Source organism: Myiozetetes cayanensis, unplaced genomic scaffold (assembly GCF_022539395.1).
Source record: "Myiozetetes cayanensis isolate MyiCay16 unplaced genomic scaffold, myiCay2020 scf9, whole genome shotgun sequence".
In the NCBI taxonomy this organism is placed as follows: Eukaryota; Metazoa; Chordata; class Aves; order Passeriformes; family Tyrannidae; genus Myiozetetes; species Myiozetetes cayanensis.
The window spans coordinates 16707486-16726438 of NW_026088185.1; the positions used below are offsets into that span (position 1 = coordinate 16707486).

General features: G+C 42.6%; 1 protein-coding gene across 1 annotated transcript in view; it reads left to right on the top strand.

Annotated features, from left to right (window-relative positions):
- Nucleotides 1-2800: 2800 nt before the first annotated feature.
- Nucleotides 2801-18953, top strand: part of CHN1 (chimerin 1) — a 97327-nt gene continuing 81174 nt past the window's right edge. The window contains exon 1 of the mRNA XM_050340157.1: nt 2801-2834. Coding sequence (XP_050196114.1) covers nt 2816-2834 — 19 coding nt within the window. The 5' untranslated portion in view covers nt 2801-2815. The remainder of the gene's footprint in view (nt 2835-18953) is intronic.

Consider the following 18953-nt stretch of genomic DNA (forward strand, 5'->3'; position numbering starts at 1 on the left):
ACAATTACAGTTAAATCATTGTTATTGCTGGTGCACTAAGATGTGCTGGCTCGATAAGGCATTATGTAATTTTAAGATAATGTTGTTGTTAAACAGAAATCTCCATGAGGATTTCAGGTCCATTCAGAAGTAGGGTGTGGTGGAAGGGACCTTCGCCTGGTGAACTTTGGGCTAATTTTTTTTTCTGCTTTGCATCTTTGATTTCTTCCTGCCATGTTAAGACTGTCAGCCCTTGTAAAAGCCGGAGCTGCCATTGGGTAAGAGGGTACATACTGTGTACAGACACGCTCCTTGCTACTCCTGTCACCTTTCTTGTGCCAACACCTGGGAGGGCTGGTTGAGAGCACTGGGTATGAGCTTGATGGTGAAGTCCTTCCAAAATCTGCTGCTATTCTCTGCAGGGTGCTGGAGCCTGGGTCAAAATATCGTCCTAAACCAAGAAAAGAATCTAGTCAGAGATAATGATTGAGCTCAATTTGTTTTGAAAATTCAGATCAGCTCTGAATTCAGCGCTCAGTTCTGCAGAACTCTTCCAGGCACAGTAAAATACAGCTCCAGTAACTAACTGTGAAATGACCAACACACTTCCCTAGGTTTTAGCCATTACTGCACTAATAGCAAAGACATTATTAGAGAATTGAAATGACTAATCAAATCACTCAGACTGATCTTAACAACTCTAGTATTGATAATGCCTATTATGAAAACCTGTGTTACACTCTCTGTACAGGAAAGCATTTTTAAAGTAAACATACAGTTCAGTAGTTAGCAATAAAGATTTGGGAGTAGTGGAATAGTAAAAACTGGCCATTTAATTGAAGGAAGTTGGAGTGAAAGCTTAGGATTTAATTCCAGGAAATGTAAGAGGGAAAAAAATCTGTAGGAAGATCCAACTTATTTCCAGAAAGCCAAGCAAAACACTTCATGCACACAAAGGTCAAATCATGTAGGCAGGATGGTGAAGATTTATTGTGTTGCTTTTTTCCAAACCAGTTTTCATCTATTTTTAACCTTTTAGCTCTGCAATTAAAATATTATTTCTTAGTAGTCCAGCTGCTCAATAAACTTTTGCACTTTATACATGCAAAATGAGAATGGTTTGTGAAATCAGGTCCATCGTGCTAGAATTCCTTTGGCAATGAATAAAATGAAGGAAATGATCAGTCTGGGATAATTTTTTTTTTTTTTAACTTTGCATACTAAACAAAGTGTATCAACATAAAAATCTATGTTTTAAAATATTTGACAGACATAACGAAGCTGCATATTTTTCTTGTTGTCTTAAACTGGATTTAAAGATGTTGAAATCTCCCACGCTATCTTTTCCTTTTGTTCTCTACAAAACAGATTAGGTAGAACTCTGAACATGAAAACCTGTGCAGCTAGCTGCATAAACCACCTATTTTTCAGACAGACCTTTGTTTTAGTTTTCTTGCTGAAAGAAAATGTGTCTTATGTACTTGCTGACCCTGAGCTCCGTTCACAGAACTGGAACCATTAATTGCAGCAGCTGTGGATGCAGCCTGTATACACACTCTTCTTCCTTCAGGCTGTGCTCTGCCAGAAACCTTGTCTTGAAGGCAGGCTTCTCACTGCGCACCCGCCACAGAAGCCACCACGGTGCCCCAAGCGAAGGTGGGACAGGTTCTATGATGTTCATAAAAACACCTGCAAAGCCTGCTTGCCCTGGCTGAGGTCTTGAAAGCCTCCGGCTGAAGGTTGTGAATTTGTGCAGCTGTAGTAGATTAAACTTGTGTGGATTGTGCTCAGGCTGGATTTGAATTCTCAGCATGCACAGCTTGCTTCTGAGAGGAGAAGTACCTGCGAGTGAGGAACTTCTGTGCAGCCAAGAGAGGTGGGTCTGGGTATCCTGCTTGTGCTGGGAGGATCTGCTGAGTACTCGCTACCCTCTGTTGTGAGTATCCGTTTTCAGGTTAAAAATGCAAATTGTACTAGTGAGATAGACCAGGCGCGATGCTGTCTTTTCAATTAAATGTTTTTAGCTCTGAAATTTACAGTCCTGGACAGCGAAAAATGACGGCAGCTGGGCTGACTGAAATTTCTCGCACCAAAGATTTTAAAGGGAAAACTGTGGGTTTGCTCTCTTCGTGCTTGCTGGCATTTGAGGGACAATTCTCACCTCGCTTTCAAAAGAGTCATGTTTTTCACAGGAGCGTTGGCTCTCCAGTCGGACCAGGCAGGCAAAGCCGCGCCAAAGCGCAGGAGGCACCGGCCGTGGGGCAGCGGTGCTTTCCACGGGGAACCTCCTGAGAGGAGCAGAGGCGTGCGGGACGGCTCGGCGGTGCCCGAGGGACGAGCGGGTGCGCCGTCCGTGTGCGGGGACGGGAGCGGGAGCCCGGCGGGAGGGGACGCGCATCCCTTTGTGCCCCGGCGGCGGCGGCCGCGTTGCCATGGGAACCGTCCCGGCGGGCGGGGCCGGGCCGTGCGGCGCAAGATGGCTCCCCGAGGCGGCGGGACGCAGCGTGAGCAGCGGGCGGGGGGCGGGCGCGGGCTGTCCCCGGTGCCGCGCGTCCCCGGCCGCCCTCCCCCGACACCCCCTGCCCTGCCCTGCCCTGCCCTGCCCTGCCCTGCCCTGCCCTGCCCTACCCTGCCCGGGCTGCGCCCGCCCCGCCCCGCGGCAGCAAGTGGCGGCGGCCGCCGGTGCCGCGGGGCGCCCTGACAGCCCCGCGCCCAACTTGTGTTGCAGGCGCGCCCCGCCGCTGATGCGAGAGCTGCCGCCGCGCCAATGCCAGCGCCGCGCCGCCCGGCCAGCCCCCGCCGCCCCCGGGCCCGCCCCGCCGCCGCCGCCGCCGCGATGGCTCTGACCTTGTTCGGTGAGTGAAGCGCCGCCGCCGCCGCGGCTCGGCGGGCGCGGGGCTGCCGCCCCCATTGTCTGCGGCGCGGCAGCGCCTGGGCGTGGGCGCCGCCCCGCAGGGCCGGGCCCGGGGGCTGCGGGGAATCGCGCCCCGGCGGGGCAGCCCCGGGGCCGGCCCGGCGGGGCTCGGCTGCGGCGGGAGGGTAAAAGTTAGGGTGGCTCGGGAAGCCCGCGGCCGCCGGGGACTGCGCGGCGGAGTTGCGGGCTGGCTCGGGAGAGACCCCCGGGGCGCCGCTGCCCGCGGGGACCTGGTGTGTCCCTGCCGAGGGCACAGTCCGGGAAAGGAGGTTTCGGGAGGCTGCGAGTGCAGCCCGGTGCGTCTGTGTTTCACAGCGTGGTGGGAATCGGCGTGGGAGAACTGTAGTTTAAACTGTTGAACATGCGGGTGCTCCTAAGTAAGGTTATTAAATTAATCTTGCTTATGCTTAAATTTTACAGTGAGAGGGGAAAAAGGCTACGAACTGTGTCTAGCACCATTAGGTAAATGCAACAATGCGAAGGAAAGCAGAAATTAGCATGACTAACGTCAGTACAGAGTTAACAGGATAATCGGGATACTCTCTCCTAAGAGGCTCGCGCACCATAAGTGCTTTCTAGTGAACAGGTTTAAATGAGGATATGAAGTCTATTCGTAGTGTTTAGGCTGTGGCTTTTAGTTCATGTGTGAACAAATGGCTTGCTTTCATTCATCTACTGATTCTTGGGCTGATACAATTTCTTAAAAGAATAAAAACGGTTTAATGGGTTTTTCTAGAATTTGACACCTGTTATATTATTGTGGCATATTAAACCCCATCTAAAAACAAGTTTAGCATGTGTTGCAAGATAGCTCTCTGTAGATAAAATCTATGCAGTATTGGATTTAGTTACAGTGCTGTCTCTTATATTTATATTTCCTGCTCGAGTTTTTCAGGATGCAAAAGGTCACAGATCATAGGTCACAGTAGACTAAACTGTGTCTCTCACTTTAGGCCTGAGGTTGTCACCTGAGTTCACTTGAGCCCCCAGATTTCAGGAGGTGCAGGTATGGAGGCCCTGCACATTGTCAGGTGCAGAATGAGCATCGAGCTCTTTAATTTAGAAGCGAAAGTGAACACAGAGATCAAATGGTAGATTGGCTGTTGTAAAACAACCACTGCACATGTTATATTGTATCGTTGTAAAATAGATTGTTAAGAAAACATGTAGTTTGTTACACAGTCCCTGGAGTTAAGTACTCTAGTTGTCACTGACAGAGTAAGAATTCTTAGGCTATTGAAAATCCACACATTTTCCATGCTGAGTGTCATTACAATCTTTGTCTGCAAAAATTAAGAATATTTTAATTTGAGCTTTTAAAGAACATGGCATTCCTACATCAGGTAGCTTTCTTTTTTTTTTTTTTCCAAACTCCTGTGATTCATTTCTAATTTGCATGTGTTTGGTCTACTGAATGACATTTTCTATTAATACAAATTTGCATTACAAAGAAAATTGAAGTTTTTTTGTGTTATCATGCCTGTTGTTACAGTAAATGACACTGATACATGTAAAAGATAAGGAGTCAAGAGAAGAGAGAGTGGAGTGCTCTGCTGTGTCTAGGTTTTAAACATTATCTTGCCAAGGGTAAACCCTCAGGATTATACCCTTTTAAGAAAACACAAAATGACAATAAAACAGTGCAACAAATATCGCTAATGTTTGTCAACAAATGAATGTGGTGTCTTTCACAAATGTAAAAGCTTTAGAGTATGTCTTTAACTATGAACGCAAGAATGTGAGTTGTGTAAATGCAGAAATGTATGAAAGTGCAATATGTTTGCAGATGCTGTTGTGCTTAACTTATGGTTGAGCTAGCACAGCTGACTGTGTTGCTGTGTGTTCTCTGAGCTGAGGTAGCTTGCCACACTTTGTCTCAGCAAATAACAAAGACAGACCACAACGTGTTTGCTTTGAGCTTCAAGACAGAGTTCAGCCTTTAGTTTGAATTTTGTCTGCCTGTGGATAGTTGCATTTTCAGTTACTGTGCTACAGCTGACCCATAGCAACTCATTAAAGATATAACCCACAAAAGAGTGGGGTTTAGTTTGTTTCAAAAGACACCCCTACCAAAACAACATCAGCAAATCTGAGGAAAGGCAAAATAAATGTGTCTGAATGAATGTATCGATTTTGAGGGACTAAGCATCTGTAATTGTACTGTTTTAAAGTCACACCTATCTTATACCAGTAAAATTGTCCTTAACAAACAGGTCCCAAAGGAGTTGTTTCTTTGTTTCTGCTCATTCACATAAATTCTAGGCTCAAAGTCAGAGTTTTATTTCCCCTAGCCCACAATGATATATCACACTGAACCAAATTTCACACGTTCTTAGGTTTCTTCTAAAAAGTTGCACTCCAAAAGCATGTAGAATTTGAGATAAATTGGATGAGGGAGAAAATTCACCAAGTTTTCTGAGTCCCTTTCAATTACTGTGTATGTATATGAGCACAGCAAGGGAAAGGAGAGGGATGGGAAGTGTCGTAATGTGCTTTCTCCATGCACTTTGACACTGTTTTATGGCTATTTTGGTGCATAGTCCAAAGACTGCACTAAAAGGGGATATGTCTAGAGACAGGGTGACGTTGCAGATTCTGGGTTAAAATGGACATGGGATTATGAAGCAGTTGAAAAGTCAGGTGTACCTTATTTTTACTTGACAGAGTGGTTGAGAGCTTCCTGTTCCTGTTGGAGGTTCCCTTTGCCATTGTACCCAGGGCAGTCCCACATAGCCACAGGAGCACTAACTGCGGTTTGCAGCTTTGAGGTGGCACCTTGAGACTCTTTAGAAAGCTGGTTGGAGAAAAGAACTTCTAATCATTTTCTTGGTATCAAAAAAAGGCCGTTAACCTTGGACTATGTGTGTCTCCTGGCTTATTCCATTTCAGTTACAGCTTATTGGCGAGATTGGGACGCAACAGTAAAGAACAAAGGAGGAAAATGTTAAGACTCTTCTCTTTATCAGTTTTAGTTATTTTAAAATTCTTTTCTTCATTTTATCATATTCTCTCAGTCATGACCTTCCAAGATATCCTGTGCTGACAATTGGCTGTATGGAAGATCAGTAGGGAGCTACTCATGTTCCCATGGTGCAGTGGTACAGATGACGAGTCTGTTTGTGGTGTGGGTTGTGGGGAAGAGGAGTTCAGCTGTTCCACAGATACGGAGAGGAAGAGCAGCCCCTGTTGGAAGCAGTCAGTGATGGGAGACATGGAGGCTGTTAGCTGAAAATGTACCTCTGTTACCTAGCAATCACTCTGGTTACTTCAGGCAAAAGTGCCATCCCAGCAGAGTTCATAGCTACACAAAATTAATGCTCACAGACATATGGTGCAATTTTGGGGGTTGTCCTGTGCAGGACCAGGAGCTGGACTCAGTGATCCTTTTGGGTGCCTTCCAACTCAGGATATTCAATGATTCTGTGATAAAGTTATGGTGCCAGAAATGGCCTGTTGTGACTGTAAGTGGTCAACCTTCGTGGAGCTGGGCTGAACCCACTTGCCTGGTTTAGCAGGGAGATGACTGAGGGATACCCACTGGTTCTGCTCCACTGAATCTGTGCAAGGGGTAGCAGCTTCCTAGAGACAGGAGGAACAATCAGTCAAGTTTCTAGACTTCCTAAAGCCCATCTGTTAATGCCCTAAGCTGTGAGATTGCACAGCGACAGGGCTGAAGTGTGTGCTGCCACTCCACCATTCCACTTGGATGATTCAAGTATGGGAAGGTAACAATGTAGAGGGAAAAGGAGGAGGGAAGTATTAAGTTATCACATTGCTACCACTGTTTGCTTGAGTCTTTGAATGTCCTGAGAAGTGTTTAAAGAAAGTCAACATTGTACCTTGAAAGAAGAACAGTTTTGTTATATTTTAGTGCTTACGAGTTGTCCTTGTGTTTTATGAATTCCCTTTCTGTTCATTTGTTTGCTCATCAACTCTCTTGTGTGAACAAAGACATTTCAAAACAGCCAGGAGACATCTTCATGGACATATTTGTCATTAGTTATTCATGCTCTTGCCTTCTTGCTCAGAGCCTGCCAATGGATGAAAACTCATCCCTGAATATTGGTGGTTAAGAAATGAAAAGTGAAGCAATTCTCTTTTAATCTTTGAAGTGCTTGCACTCTGATGAGTGGCTACAGATGAATGGGAATAGAGACAGAGCTGTAGTCAGCATGACAGATATGGTTATGTAAGAGATGATGAACAAGGGCAGTTTTTAGAGAAATCTATAGGGAAAATATCAGATTAAAAGAAACAAGCAGTACACTGCTACAGGCAGGAAGGGTAGGGACAAAAAAGCCAATTATTCCTCCTCTTCAGGTGTCCATACATTTCTGAAAGAGCATGTAAATATTAATTTGCTCATTTGACAGAATTACTTCCACAGCTGTGAGCTCTGGTATCCTACTGCACAGATTTAATTTTCTATGAATCTATTTGGTACTATAGGTATGAAGTGAACATTTTGAAGTAAATTCTTCCATACTTGAAATCCTAATGAATAAATTACTATTTAAAGTTCTATGCATCTGTGGTTACTGTTCTCCATGCAAACTGTGCTTATTGACTCATGGCTGCTTCAAAAGGAAGGGTATACTTATGTTGGCACAAGCACATCTTTTCTAATGTGTCAATCTTAAAGAGAGAAATTCCTCTAAATAAATGTTTTGCTGTCTTGGGAAAGGGTGTTAAATTTTAGAGTGCTTGGTTAGCACAGGTACATAGAAAATAAGTGTTCCTCTAAAAAATGACTCACAACAGATAATGCCTGCATATTCTCTGTAGGATAGGAAATACTCAGTTTGCTTATTTCTTTTCTTGTGTGCAGAGCCTTCTAAGAACAGGAAATAAACAGATCACCTACAATTCAAGTTCTTCTCTATATTTGTATATGTGGCCCTAAACTATGCTTAAAACTTTTGGCTAGATGTGATAGTAAAGTTTACTGACAGAGCCCCTTAACTAAAGAGTCAGTTTGTAGCAGAAAAGTGTTCTTTGAATGTGTTCCTTAACTGAACTGGGTGACGGAAGCTTGGTCACGGAATTGGGGTATTTACAGTAGGGCTTTTGTCGCTACAGCGAACATAAATGTGGGATGCTTTAGGAATGGTACCTATCATGGATGCTTCTAGGCTAAAAAAAAATGTGTAAAGAACTTTGAGAACTGTTTCAAGAACATAAGATGAGCAACAAAGTGAATACATACCACATGTGACACTGCCTGCGCTAGATCTTTTTCCCCAGAAAAGAGTGAATTCAAACTGATCTTTTTTAACCTGGCTACAGTAGATAATCTTGAACTGTTTAGCCCTTGCTTAAAATATGTGGGCTTCATTCAGTACCAACTGACAGGCTAATTTTAGAGGAGATTTAAGCAATTCAACATCTAAGTCACAATGAGAACTGCAGATAGTCTAATTAGACAAAACAAATTAGGGACATGAGTACAATGTTTGCGGTTTTGGTTTGTTTTTTTAACAAGATTTAAAAATGAAGGTGATTTGTTAAAAATTGGAACCATTGTAGAGAGAAACTAGACCTTCCTGGCTCCTATTCGTGTGTCTGGGAGGGAAAGTGCCCAAGTGCTGAGAATTGTAAGAATTTCTTTTCCTAGGTACTGTCCTAACCTTTCCTGATTTATAGAACCTAATGAAGCATATAAGGAGAGCAACCTTGAAAGGTTTTGCCAGCAATGCAATTGGAAGGAAAACCTGCATAGGTTCTGGGAAAAGGAGATTGATCTGTTAACTAGTAAATTGGTATCAATTGATCAAAATATCAGAGAAGTGACACTAACACTTATAAACAAGGATGAAAAAATTTCAGTCATGGCTTCTCAGCTTAGTGCCTAGGAATGTGCTTCATACAGTGGCTGGTATAAAGTTTTGTTTCCTATTAATTGTGAACATTGTATAAAGATCTTAAGAAATCAGAGGTTTGACAATTGTTGCTGAAACAGGAAAGGGCAGGTCCACTTGTGTGCTCAAGTAATGAATTATGATGAGATTCTGGAATTTTCTCCAAGGAGATTCTCTTGTGCTATTGTCAGTTCAGGCACACTGAACGATTGTATCACTTCCTCCTTGACATCAAGTGATCCTCTAAGAAGTGGAGATAATCTGTGTAACACAGAATCTCATCTGATGATGTTGAAGTGAAATACACTTTGGATCTGAGGATCCAGGAAGAGTTCCCAAGCCTTGCTGATGTGCACTTCATGTCAGCGAAGCATTTCAGGTGTAAATCTGGGTTTTCTTCTAGTTCTTTTGGACTCAGCTGATGCTTTCTGCCTTGTTGGGTTTGGGGTCTTCTTAACTGTTTTTTTAGGTGTAGGAAAAGATTTCCATTGATAGAAAGCCCATCTCTGTGTCAAGAAAAGACTGTGTTTACACACAGTGGCAGTGCCATAGTCATTACTTAAATATCACTTTAATCAGTAAACTCAAATCCTTTTGAGCAATGCTTTTGGAAAACTGTGTTATGTTCCTTAAATAAAAGAATATTAATCAGGATCCTCCAAGAGTGCAGACATAGGTAACTGATCTGTGCAAACTAAGTTGACTGTGCATTGTGAGATGATTTTTCTTTTTTTCTGAACGTGGGGATTAACATCAGCAGCTCAGGCTATTGAGCTGCTCCACCCCGTGGTCAGAGATTGTACAGCCCTGCACAAACATGTCTTTGTAATGAAACAAAACGGACACAAGATCTGGCCAAAGGGCACTTTTGTAGTTATTAGCAGATTATGAGATGCTTTCTCCTCCCTGATAAAATCATGAACTGGCTTGGTTGTTCTTTCAATGGGGTGGATTGTATTTGGCCTTTACATCTTCACAAATGATGACAGAAAATTAAAAACCCTCTAGATTTAGCTTTTTTGAGTCTGTATTGAAACAAGGAAAAGTATTATTTAAAGTCTCTGAAATATTTATTCTTTTAAAGCATTTAACAATACAGCTAGGACTTTGTAAGTACACGACACTTGGGCCTCAAACACCCTAGCTGGCCATACCTGAGAAGATGCTGGGAAGAAGTTCTGGTAAAAAGAACTGCAAGAAGTTCTTGTGGTTCTCAACACTGTTCCTGAGGGTTTGACTGTATGGTGGAGTGAGTGGTTGGTCAGTGTCCTGATTCTAGTCAGGAGGAGGGGGAGGATTGGTCACACCCAGCTGGGAAACCAGTAGTGTTCACTGTGTGTTCAGCAGCCTCTGTGAATGTGTAAGAATTGATTGACATTTGGTATTTCCAACACTCTGTCAGAATGAAAAAGGTGATGTATCTGAAGTGATTTTGTAGTTACTAGAAATTGTGCTCATAAAATCCTATTTATTCCTATGGGAGTCTAATTTCCATGATATATTTTGATACGTTCATCCCCAAATTTATTTTTATTACTTTATTAGTAGTTCTGTGATAAGCATCATGGAAGGTTGGTCATATCAGCACTGGTTAGATTTGGGTTAAAAATTTTGTTTAATGCTAATAGGATGTGATAAAGTCTGTTTTTCACGTGACCGAATCTTTGTCCCTTGGGAAAATGCATTAGGAAAACTGCATCCTCTGGTTGTGGACCACTGAAGAAGTCGCAAGCAAGACTTTTCTGCTCACAGTGAGCAGGTAACTGCCCTTGTGGTCTCTGCCAGCTTTGTTAGGAAGTCCACTGTCACATCCATCTTTGCTGCAGGTGGCAGGATCTGGCTCTGTTGAAAACATCAACAGCTGGATATTCCTGGTGCTGGCGGGAGGTGGTGACTTCCTTTCTGCTGCAGTCCTCCTCCCCATCTTCATCTCCTTCCTGCTTCCTTTGTTACAAGAGCAGCTGCTTGTAGATAGCTTTGCCACTTAAGAACTGAAATTAAAATGTTTTCTGATCTTGATCAGCAACTGAATGTCCTAAGACAGCTTACTTGAGGGAAATTTCACTCTGAAGGTAAAGGTAAAATACTGCTTCCTAAATGCTAGTATTGTTTTGTTACCCATTGCATTGTGATGTGACACCACGGCTACAAAGCCGTAACTGCAACCATTTCAATTATATTGCAAGTACAACAGAGCATCATCAGTTAGAGGGGACCTCATCTAGTTCCAACTTCCCTACTATGGGCACCTTCCACTAGATCTCATTGCTCAAAGCCTCATCCAACCTAGCCTTGAACACTTCTGGGAATGGGGCATCCACAACTTACTTCTCTGGGCAGCCTGTTCTAGTGCCTCATCACCCTCACAGTAAAGAGTTTCATCTAGCAAAGTCTTCGAGTACTGCTGCAGCAATGGATAAGGAGGTATGAAATCATTTCTTGTGCAGTGTAAATAGGGGACTGTGAAAAAGGGAGTCATAGTACAGTTCTGAAAAACAAACCCAGTGCATTAGTGCAGTACCTGACCAGCCATTGACTCTCGCATTGGCGGGGTACAAGTCAGGCTCCTCAATGGTGAATTAATATCTGATACCTATACAATCTAGAGCAGATTACAGACTATAAAATTTGCTGATAATTATTTGATAGTGCCAGTCTTCCAGGATTTCTCAGCTGCTCTTTATGGTTTCCATATGAATCTGGACTCAATGCTTCAGTGCAATCTTGGATCACTTTTCATAAAAAAACCAAAAAAAAAAACCACCAAAAACACCAAAAACAAAACAAAAAAAACCACCAAAAAAACCCACAAAAAAACCCCAAAACAATCCAAAACAAAAAACAGCCCACAAAAAAAACCCAAACAGGATGTAATTCTTCCTCATCTCTGCCTTACACGCTAAACTTGCACACATGGATATATCCTTCCAATAAAGGAAGCATGATTTTGACACAGCAATTAATTTTACTGATTTCCTTTCCAGTATTTCTTTTCTTAGGAGTATAGGTGCTGAGAAAAGTCTTCATGGGTTTAACAGAAGCAGAGAAGTATTTAGAAATGAAATAGTGATTCCTTTTCCTGGTGAGAAAACATTCAGAAACTTTGTGTTGAATATTATTTCAATGCCAAAATTTACATGGTAAATGAACTATGTCAGATATTTCTTTGAGAAATAACATTTTTAGTATAACAAGGTAAATATTTGAAAGTACGTGAAGGAAAATAATCAACCTGAAAAAAAAAAACAACAAGAAGAGAGGAAACTTGTCGCAGCGTTCATTTCCAATGGTGAGCTCATGTGCATACAGCTCTGCTGTTGCTTTAACGTGGTTCTTGGGGAACTCCTGGCTGCCCTGTGTATCTGCCCAATTCCACATCATGTCAAAACAAGCTGTGGTCACAGCTCCCTCCCAGCACCCTTGTGTGCCCCTCCTTGGTGGCAGAGCAGCAAGCTCAATGGAGAGTCTCTTATTCCTGAGCTTTCATTGAAACTGTACTATATAAGAAGATATCCTCACCCCAGTCCACCTCCTCCTGCATCAGACTAAAGGTGATCATTTTGTCCTGACTTGCTCTTTTGCAGGCTCAGAATTAGCAGGAGCTGAAATGTAGCTCCTGTGTCACAGCTGTCCCAAAGCATGGTGAGCTCCAGGGCGGGACAGAGAATGATGCACTCCTGGGCTGGTGACTTGGGGGATGCCTCCAAAGCAGCCTCTGAAATGAGTGAATTGTAGACTGAGGTAGAGTCAGAGGCAGAGCTCACACTGGCTAACTCAGCTTATTGACTTTTTTTTTCCACTGAGTAGAAAGATCTGTGAGAAATAGAAAGCTTTTTTTTTCTGCTTTGTTGGTGGGGTGCTGTTGGTGCTGCTGTTAGTCATGACTCTTAAACGTAAAGAAAATGGCATCTTCCTTCTTCATTGCTGCTCAAGAGCAGCTGTGGAAGACCCAGGCAGGGCTTGCAGTGTCTCAGAGCTGCATTTGCCCTTATTTCTGTATGGAAATCCTGTGTATTACAATCTGACAATTTCTTGCAATGTTCTGCCTCCAGCAGTTCCCAACAAGCCGTGTAGTCAGGCCAGGACCATTTTTAAACTATAACATGGATTTTTGATCTGTCATATCCTATCACATCCCTGTGTCTGTCTGTATGTGTTTTCCTGTGCTGTCAATTGCCATGATAAGCTTCTTTTTATAAAGTCAGAGTGGAGCTGAAGACACTAAAAGAGCTGTTATCCAGAGAGACAATGCTGGCTGGGGGAATATTGGTTTAGCAAGACTTAGGAATAGAGATACTGATCTTTCTTTGATCTATAGGATGATCTCATCTACAAAAGCCTCTGCTTCTCTCACCAGCTCCTGTTCCTATTTTCTGTTTAGATGTCTTGTCCTATAGGACAAAGACTGCTTTTCACTTGTGGTCATTTCCACATAAGGATATGTTGATATCCCAGAAATGCAGCTAATAATCTTTGAAAACCTCCTGTTTAATGCATTGCCATGAAAACATAAGAGCTAATAAGTCAAGTTTCCATTATATCTCTGAGCACTGATCATATCTAGCTTTCTAGCTGGTTTTCCAGCATTCCTGCAGGGAGGTGACAAACCTTTGTGTTCAGCTCTCCCTCCAGCAACTCCCCCGATCTAATTTTCTCCTCCCAAACACAGAAGGAACTGAGGACAGATGGGGAGCCTATGTAGAAAACCTCTCAGAGCTTGCATAGCTACTGAAGCACCTCTGAGATGGTTTTTTGGCTGTTGCTCCAGCTCCACAATGTGCTGGGTGGTGCAGGAGTGGAGGCAGAGCACAGCTTCTCTGTGGACTGGCCCTCACACCTGCTCTCTCTCCTTTCTCTGTTTCCTGCCTAGTGCAGCAGATGAGCCTACTGAGGAGTAAAATAGTTATGAAAAAGATGGATGTAATGCTATAAACACAGAGGACCTGTTGGGTAAATGTCTTTTGCCATAGTTCTTTGGCTGCAATTGTAACAGTGAGCTGGAGAATTGCCTAAAAGGAATGTGAAGTTTTCAGCTTTTCTACCTGGAGCATCCTACTTTGTGCCATTGGAGGCCTCTTAGATGTTTTGTATGAGCACAGAAAGAGGTAAGGAGTGGCACAACTTTCAGACTGGGGAGAAGCTCACAGCAATTGGATAATGCCTTTTGGAGTAATAACTTAAATTCCAGATCAAGAAAAGGTATCCCACCACATTGTGTCCTTTTCCCTTTCTCAGACTCTGCCAATAATGTTTTTTAGGACTTTCCTTCATGACATTAAAAAAAACAATCATGATCCCAGGCAAGGATACTTTACTTGGTAGTTGCATCTGCTCTGGAAATAAGGACATAAATACAAGCCACATTTTTGCCTGAGCAATGATGTGTGTTATTGACGACTGTTTTAGAAAATGAAAAATCTGTTAGTAATAAGAATCATAATAGGTGTGTTGTAACTTGATAGTCTAGGAGTTGAAATGGGTTAAGTTTGGGGAAGGAGAGGCAACAGCATCTAATAGACCATCTGACACAGTTAGATGTTCTTTGGAACATGTAAGTCTGTCTTGAGGCCAGTTATAACAGCAGTCAGAAATAGATCTGCTCTTAATTTTCTCTGTATGATGCTGATTTTTGCCTGGGCTGGCAATGGGTGGTTTGGTTTGGGGTTTCTTTTCCCCCCAGGAGGCTGATGAATGTACAGCAGCTTTCTTGGCCTAAAATGCAACGGCTGACAAGTTCTCAGCAGATATTTAAATGATGGATAGAGAGGCAGAGTTATTGTTACGCTCTTGTTGTGGTTCAGCTTTTGGTAAAGCCACAACGCTTAGAAGTGGATTTTAGAGCAGGAGAGTGGAGTTATGTTCATTATTTCCGTGTTTTGTGTGGAAAAAAAATTTCAAAGCAACCACACAAATGGTGATAAAGCATGTCTCGCCATTCAGAAAATTAGGGTATTATGCAATGGATGGAGGGGTTGTATTTCAAAAGTGCCTGAAAACCTGTCTTTTTTTAGGGCCTCTTCTACTCAACCTTGACTGGACAGACTTCATAGTCAGAGGAGAGGATTAATTTAGAGCTAGAAGACACTTTTATACTGTGTCATGTTGTTCTTTTTCATTTTTAGGGCAACTGTTCAGAATATTTGTGTAATCAAGCTGCAATCAATATTCCCTGGTAGATGTGTTAGAGAAATGAAGACAAAAATATTTTGATGAATGCCTTGAGGCTGTGGCTGTAACAGTTGTCACTGGTTTGAACTTATGGTAAAACTGATGTGTCTCTGTTAGTATTATTAATGTTTGGAAGAAGTGAAGCAAGTGATGGGAAATGAGCTCAATTTCTGTGCCAGCAGACTTTTAAAATAGGAGACAAAGAAGGATTTGTGAAAGAGAAAAAATAGGAAAGGAAATGTCGAAGGTTAAATATTTTCTCCTGTATTATCCCTTGCCATGGTTGGAGTAGGAGACTGTAAGAGCAATAGCCCCAGCAGGTATTTCTCCAGGCTTCCAAGCAAACTTCACTAACCATGATCAAAACAGTGCCTCTGAAGAAAACCAGTCTGGATTTAAATCAGAGAAGTTTGATTGCAGTGTTTAAGCTTGTGTTACCTGACATTACTCTGAATTTCCAGTAAACAAGAGTTTGCTGTACTGATTTAAAAGATATTTGGACAAATTTCTCTTTAAATCTAAAAGATGTGATTCATCCAATAAAGGCATATTTCTGTCAAGTTTGAGCTTTCAAAATTAGGTTGCAACAGACCTTTCAAATAACCCTTAGGGAGGATGGGGAACTGCCTAACTCATTGATCCAGCACTTCAGGGCTGCAGCCAGACACAGTTTTGTCACAATGAGTTTTAAAAAAAATAAATTGACAGGCTGTTTTTCTTTGAAACAGATACATTGGAGAGGCATGTTTGATTTGACGTCTTCATCTGGAAGTTTTTTACTGTGAAAATTAGACATTTCAGGATACCTGTGAGTCTAGAGCTGTCATGACTCCTGTGGCAATGTAAAGCAGAGGGTGGTGGCCTGACTCTGCTGTTGGACCTGCAGCTGACCCACAGAGCCATTTCAGGTATCAGTTCCCATCGTGTCTGCCTTTTCTTAGGGAGCAAAGGTGGTGTTCCCAGTAATACTGAAAATCATCTATAGCCTGTTCTCTGAAGGCTGAGATATCCCCTTGGAAACAGCAACATTAAATCCTGTTTTTGTTATACGCCCACAAGGTGGCACTTGTTATCTTTTTACCTCTCTGAGATCTAAATTTTTATACATTCAACAACACTAAGAAATAATACTAGAGGTTTTGAAATTTATCTTAAGCAATAAGCTACCTGTGCTCTCATGGGGTGGGTATTTCCCTACCCCTCCATTAAACTACAGTCAAGACAAAGAGAACAGCTGTGTTTTGCTTGTTACTATTGCATTTGTGAAAATTCCAGCTTAAAATTTAATTTAATTTAAATTTTTTTGTTGTAAAGGATTTAAAAAATTTTTATTTATCATCGTTCATGCAGTCATGTGCCAGTAGTTATCTGGCAAAGGGCAGGAAAAATGAATACTTGCTTCCCTTGCTTTGGTTAAATGAAAATCTAGAAACAGATCATTTGCAACCTGGTCTAATCACTTAGAAGATGAGTTCATTTAACAGCAGCAGTGCTTATGATGGCAAAATATTACTTATTAAAATTTCCCATCATTCATAAAGAGGCAATAATAGTAGACCTGCTAATAAAAAGCATTAAACTCTGTCTGTTTTCAGTGGGTCTCTCATTCAACTCCATTAGAAGCATTCCCACAGAATTTATTGTTGCTAGATCAGACGTTTGTAGAAACCAGGATGGCAGTGTGATCTGTGTTCTCTTTCCCCCTCAAGACTGATGCAATTATTCAGAGCATGCCCTTCTTTAAGCCCCTTCATTTCTGCTGAGCGTGCTTTCTTGTCTCCCACTTGGTCACATCGGAGAAATGGTATTAGCCCTTGTAGCTTTCTGAGGCATTGTTCACACTGGCTTTCACTTAATCATTTTAACTCCAGGATTAATTAGAAACCTAACTGTACTTGTGTGGAGTGCTAAAAGCAAAAACAAGTGAGGATGAAAGAGCAAATAAAAATAATTTTTGTCCTGTTAAAAATTCCTGGGGCACAGTGTAGGTGATGTAGTGCCATCTTACAGCCAAAGGGATGCTTTTGTTATCTGTTCCTGTTTTCACTGGTTTTTATTTTTCCTTTTGATTGTATTGTACTCTTGTTCTCCTCCTAGATACAAATGCCTTTGAAAAAGAAGAAAATACACTCACCTATTTTCTTGCTTAGATAACTCAAACATCATTTAATTTTAAAAGTCCAAAGCTGACCACATTCATGGGAATTTATGACCATTAAGGAGTGTAGCTACCCGTGCCAAAGGACAAGGCAATGGAGTTGAACTTTGTGTGAGGAGAGCTGTTGCTGGTGACTGTCCCCTCTACCCAAAGGCTTGGACACATCCCTTTGGGTGGATGGTGGATGGCTTGAGTGGAGGACAGCCTTTGTTATGTGCCAGCTTTCCCAGGAAACAGGTGTTTGAGCCAGCTACCTGCGTCCTCTGCCTGCAAGTGGCCATCCACTGGCAGAAGGTGAACCACGTAAGCTGGCAATAGCTCCCTTTTGGTCCTAGAGGCAATTTGTCTCTGTGTTCAGACTGGGATTTAGTTGAACACTTAACAGCTACCTCGCTCCAGCTCCCCATCAGGGTGGGTTGTGTTGGCAGCACAGTGGGCTCAGAGCAGGGGATCCTCCACTGGGAGGGTTAGCAGGACACATGCCGAGCTCTTACATCTGCCCAGTGTTAAAGTGGATGCCTGTCTGATGTCTTTTCTCTGCCTGGAGAAGGTGGAGAAAATAGGTAGTGTTTTTTTTGGAAGCTTTTGCACTGAAGCTCCTTACAGCAATGGTGTCTGACTGCCTTAGGAAGAGCCTTGATGTGTCTAAAAATTTTCAAAGCTTTTTTTCTAATTCAAAGGAAATTGTGTGCCAAAGATAACATTAAAGTAGCATCAAAGACTCAGTCTAGAAGTATCAGTCATCGTTGCTGAGTGTCATACAGTATATTGTATATTCAGGAATTGGCAGAAAATGTGGCTCTTATTGCCTGGGGTGTTCTCAGCCCTGTGGGGATCTTCCCATAAACAAAGGAAATTCTGCGACACACTAGTTGTGAAACCCTAAGTGCTTTCCACATGGCGCCAGGCCATGTGTGCCATCAGGTTCTTGTCATTAATGTCTTTGTTTTAAGGGACTAATAAAGCAACATTACTTTTGGATTAACATTATTTAATTCAGTGACTTTTAAACCCCAACATTTTTTGTAAAATAACAATGTAATAGTTTTTGTTTAAGAGAAAGGCAATATACCAAAAAGTTGCCTGACATCTCTTAAAAATAAGAGTGCTGTAAATCTGTGCAAGATATTTTGTTCAGAAATAGTTTATTACCCCTATGCTATGAAAAGGTGAAGACAGGATGAGATTGAGCCAGAGGATCATTTCCCTTTTTGTATTCGTTTGATGGTCTTGAATGCTGAAGAAGTATTTGTTTCTAAGAAAACATTTCATGCCAGGCAAGAAAGCCTGACCTCAGCTTTCTCTCTTTGTTTATTGAGCACCGACTGAAATGAACTTCTCTGCCGCCTTTGGCAGTGTGTGGCAGCCTGAAGCCAAGGGCAGGGGTGGGTTGGGTTCCACAGGGCCTCGTGGGACACGCGTGTAGCCGTGTGTGGTGCTTGCTCTTTGCACCGAGGTGCTGCTTCTGCCCCGTTACAGAGTGTCATTAACTTACCACTGCTGGGAGCCCAGGGGTGGAAAGGGGCTTTGTAGAAAGAAATGCACATCCCAAGGTCTTGTGTAGGAGCGATGAAGGACATTTGGTGTGTGCCCCTTCCTTCTTTAGTACACGTGCAAGAGACAGGGATATTTTGGCCATTCTCTGCACCTTCCACCCTGCTGCCCCCTCCCAGAAGCTGTCTGCCATCACCTTCCCCTCCTGCTGCCAGCTGCACAGGGACTTCTGCAGAACGCTTCCAGTGCTGCTGCAGCCAACGATCAGCTTCTCCTATTTACCCTCAAACCATGGAGTTGAAGCCCATCTGTTTTAGTGCTGCTGCCTAGGGCAATGACTGTATTCATCCTTTAATTACCTCGGTGCTGTTTGAGTTTTATT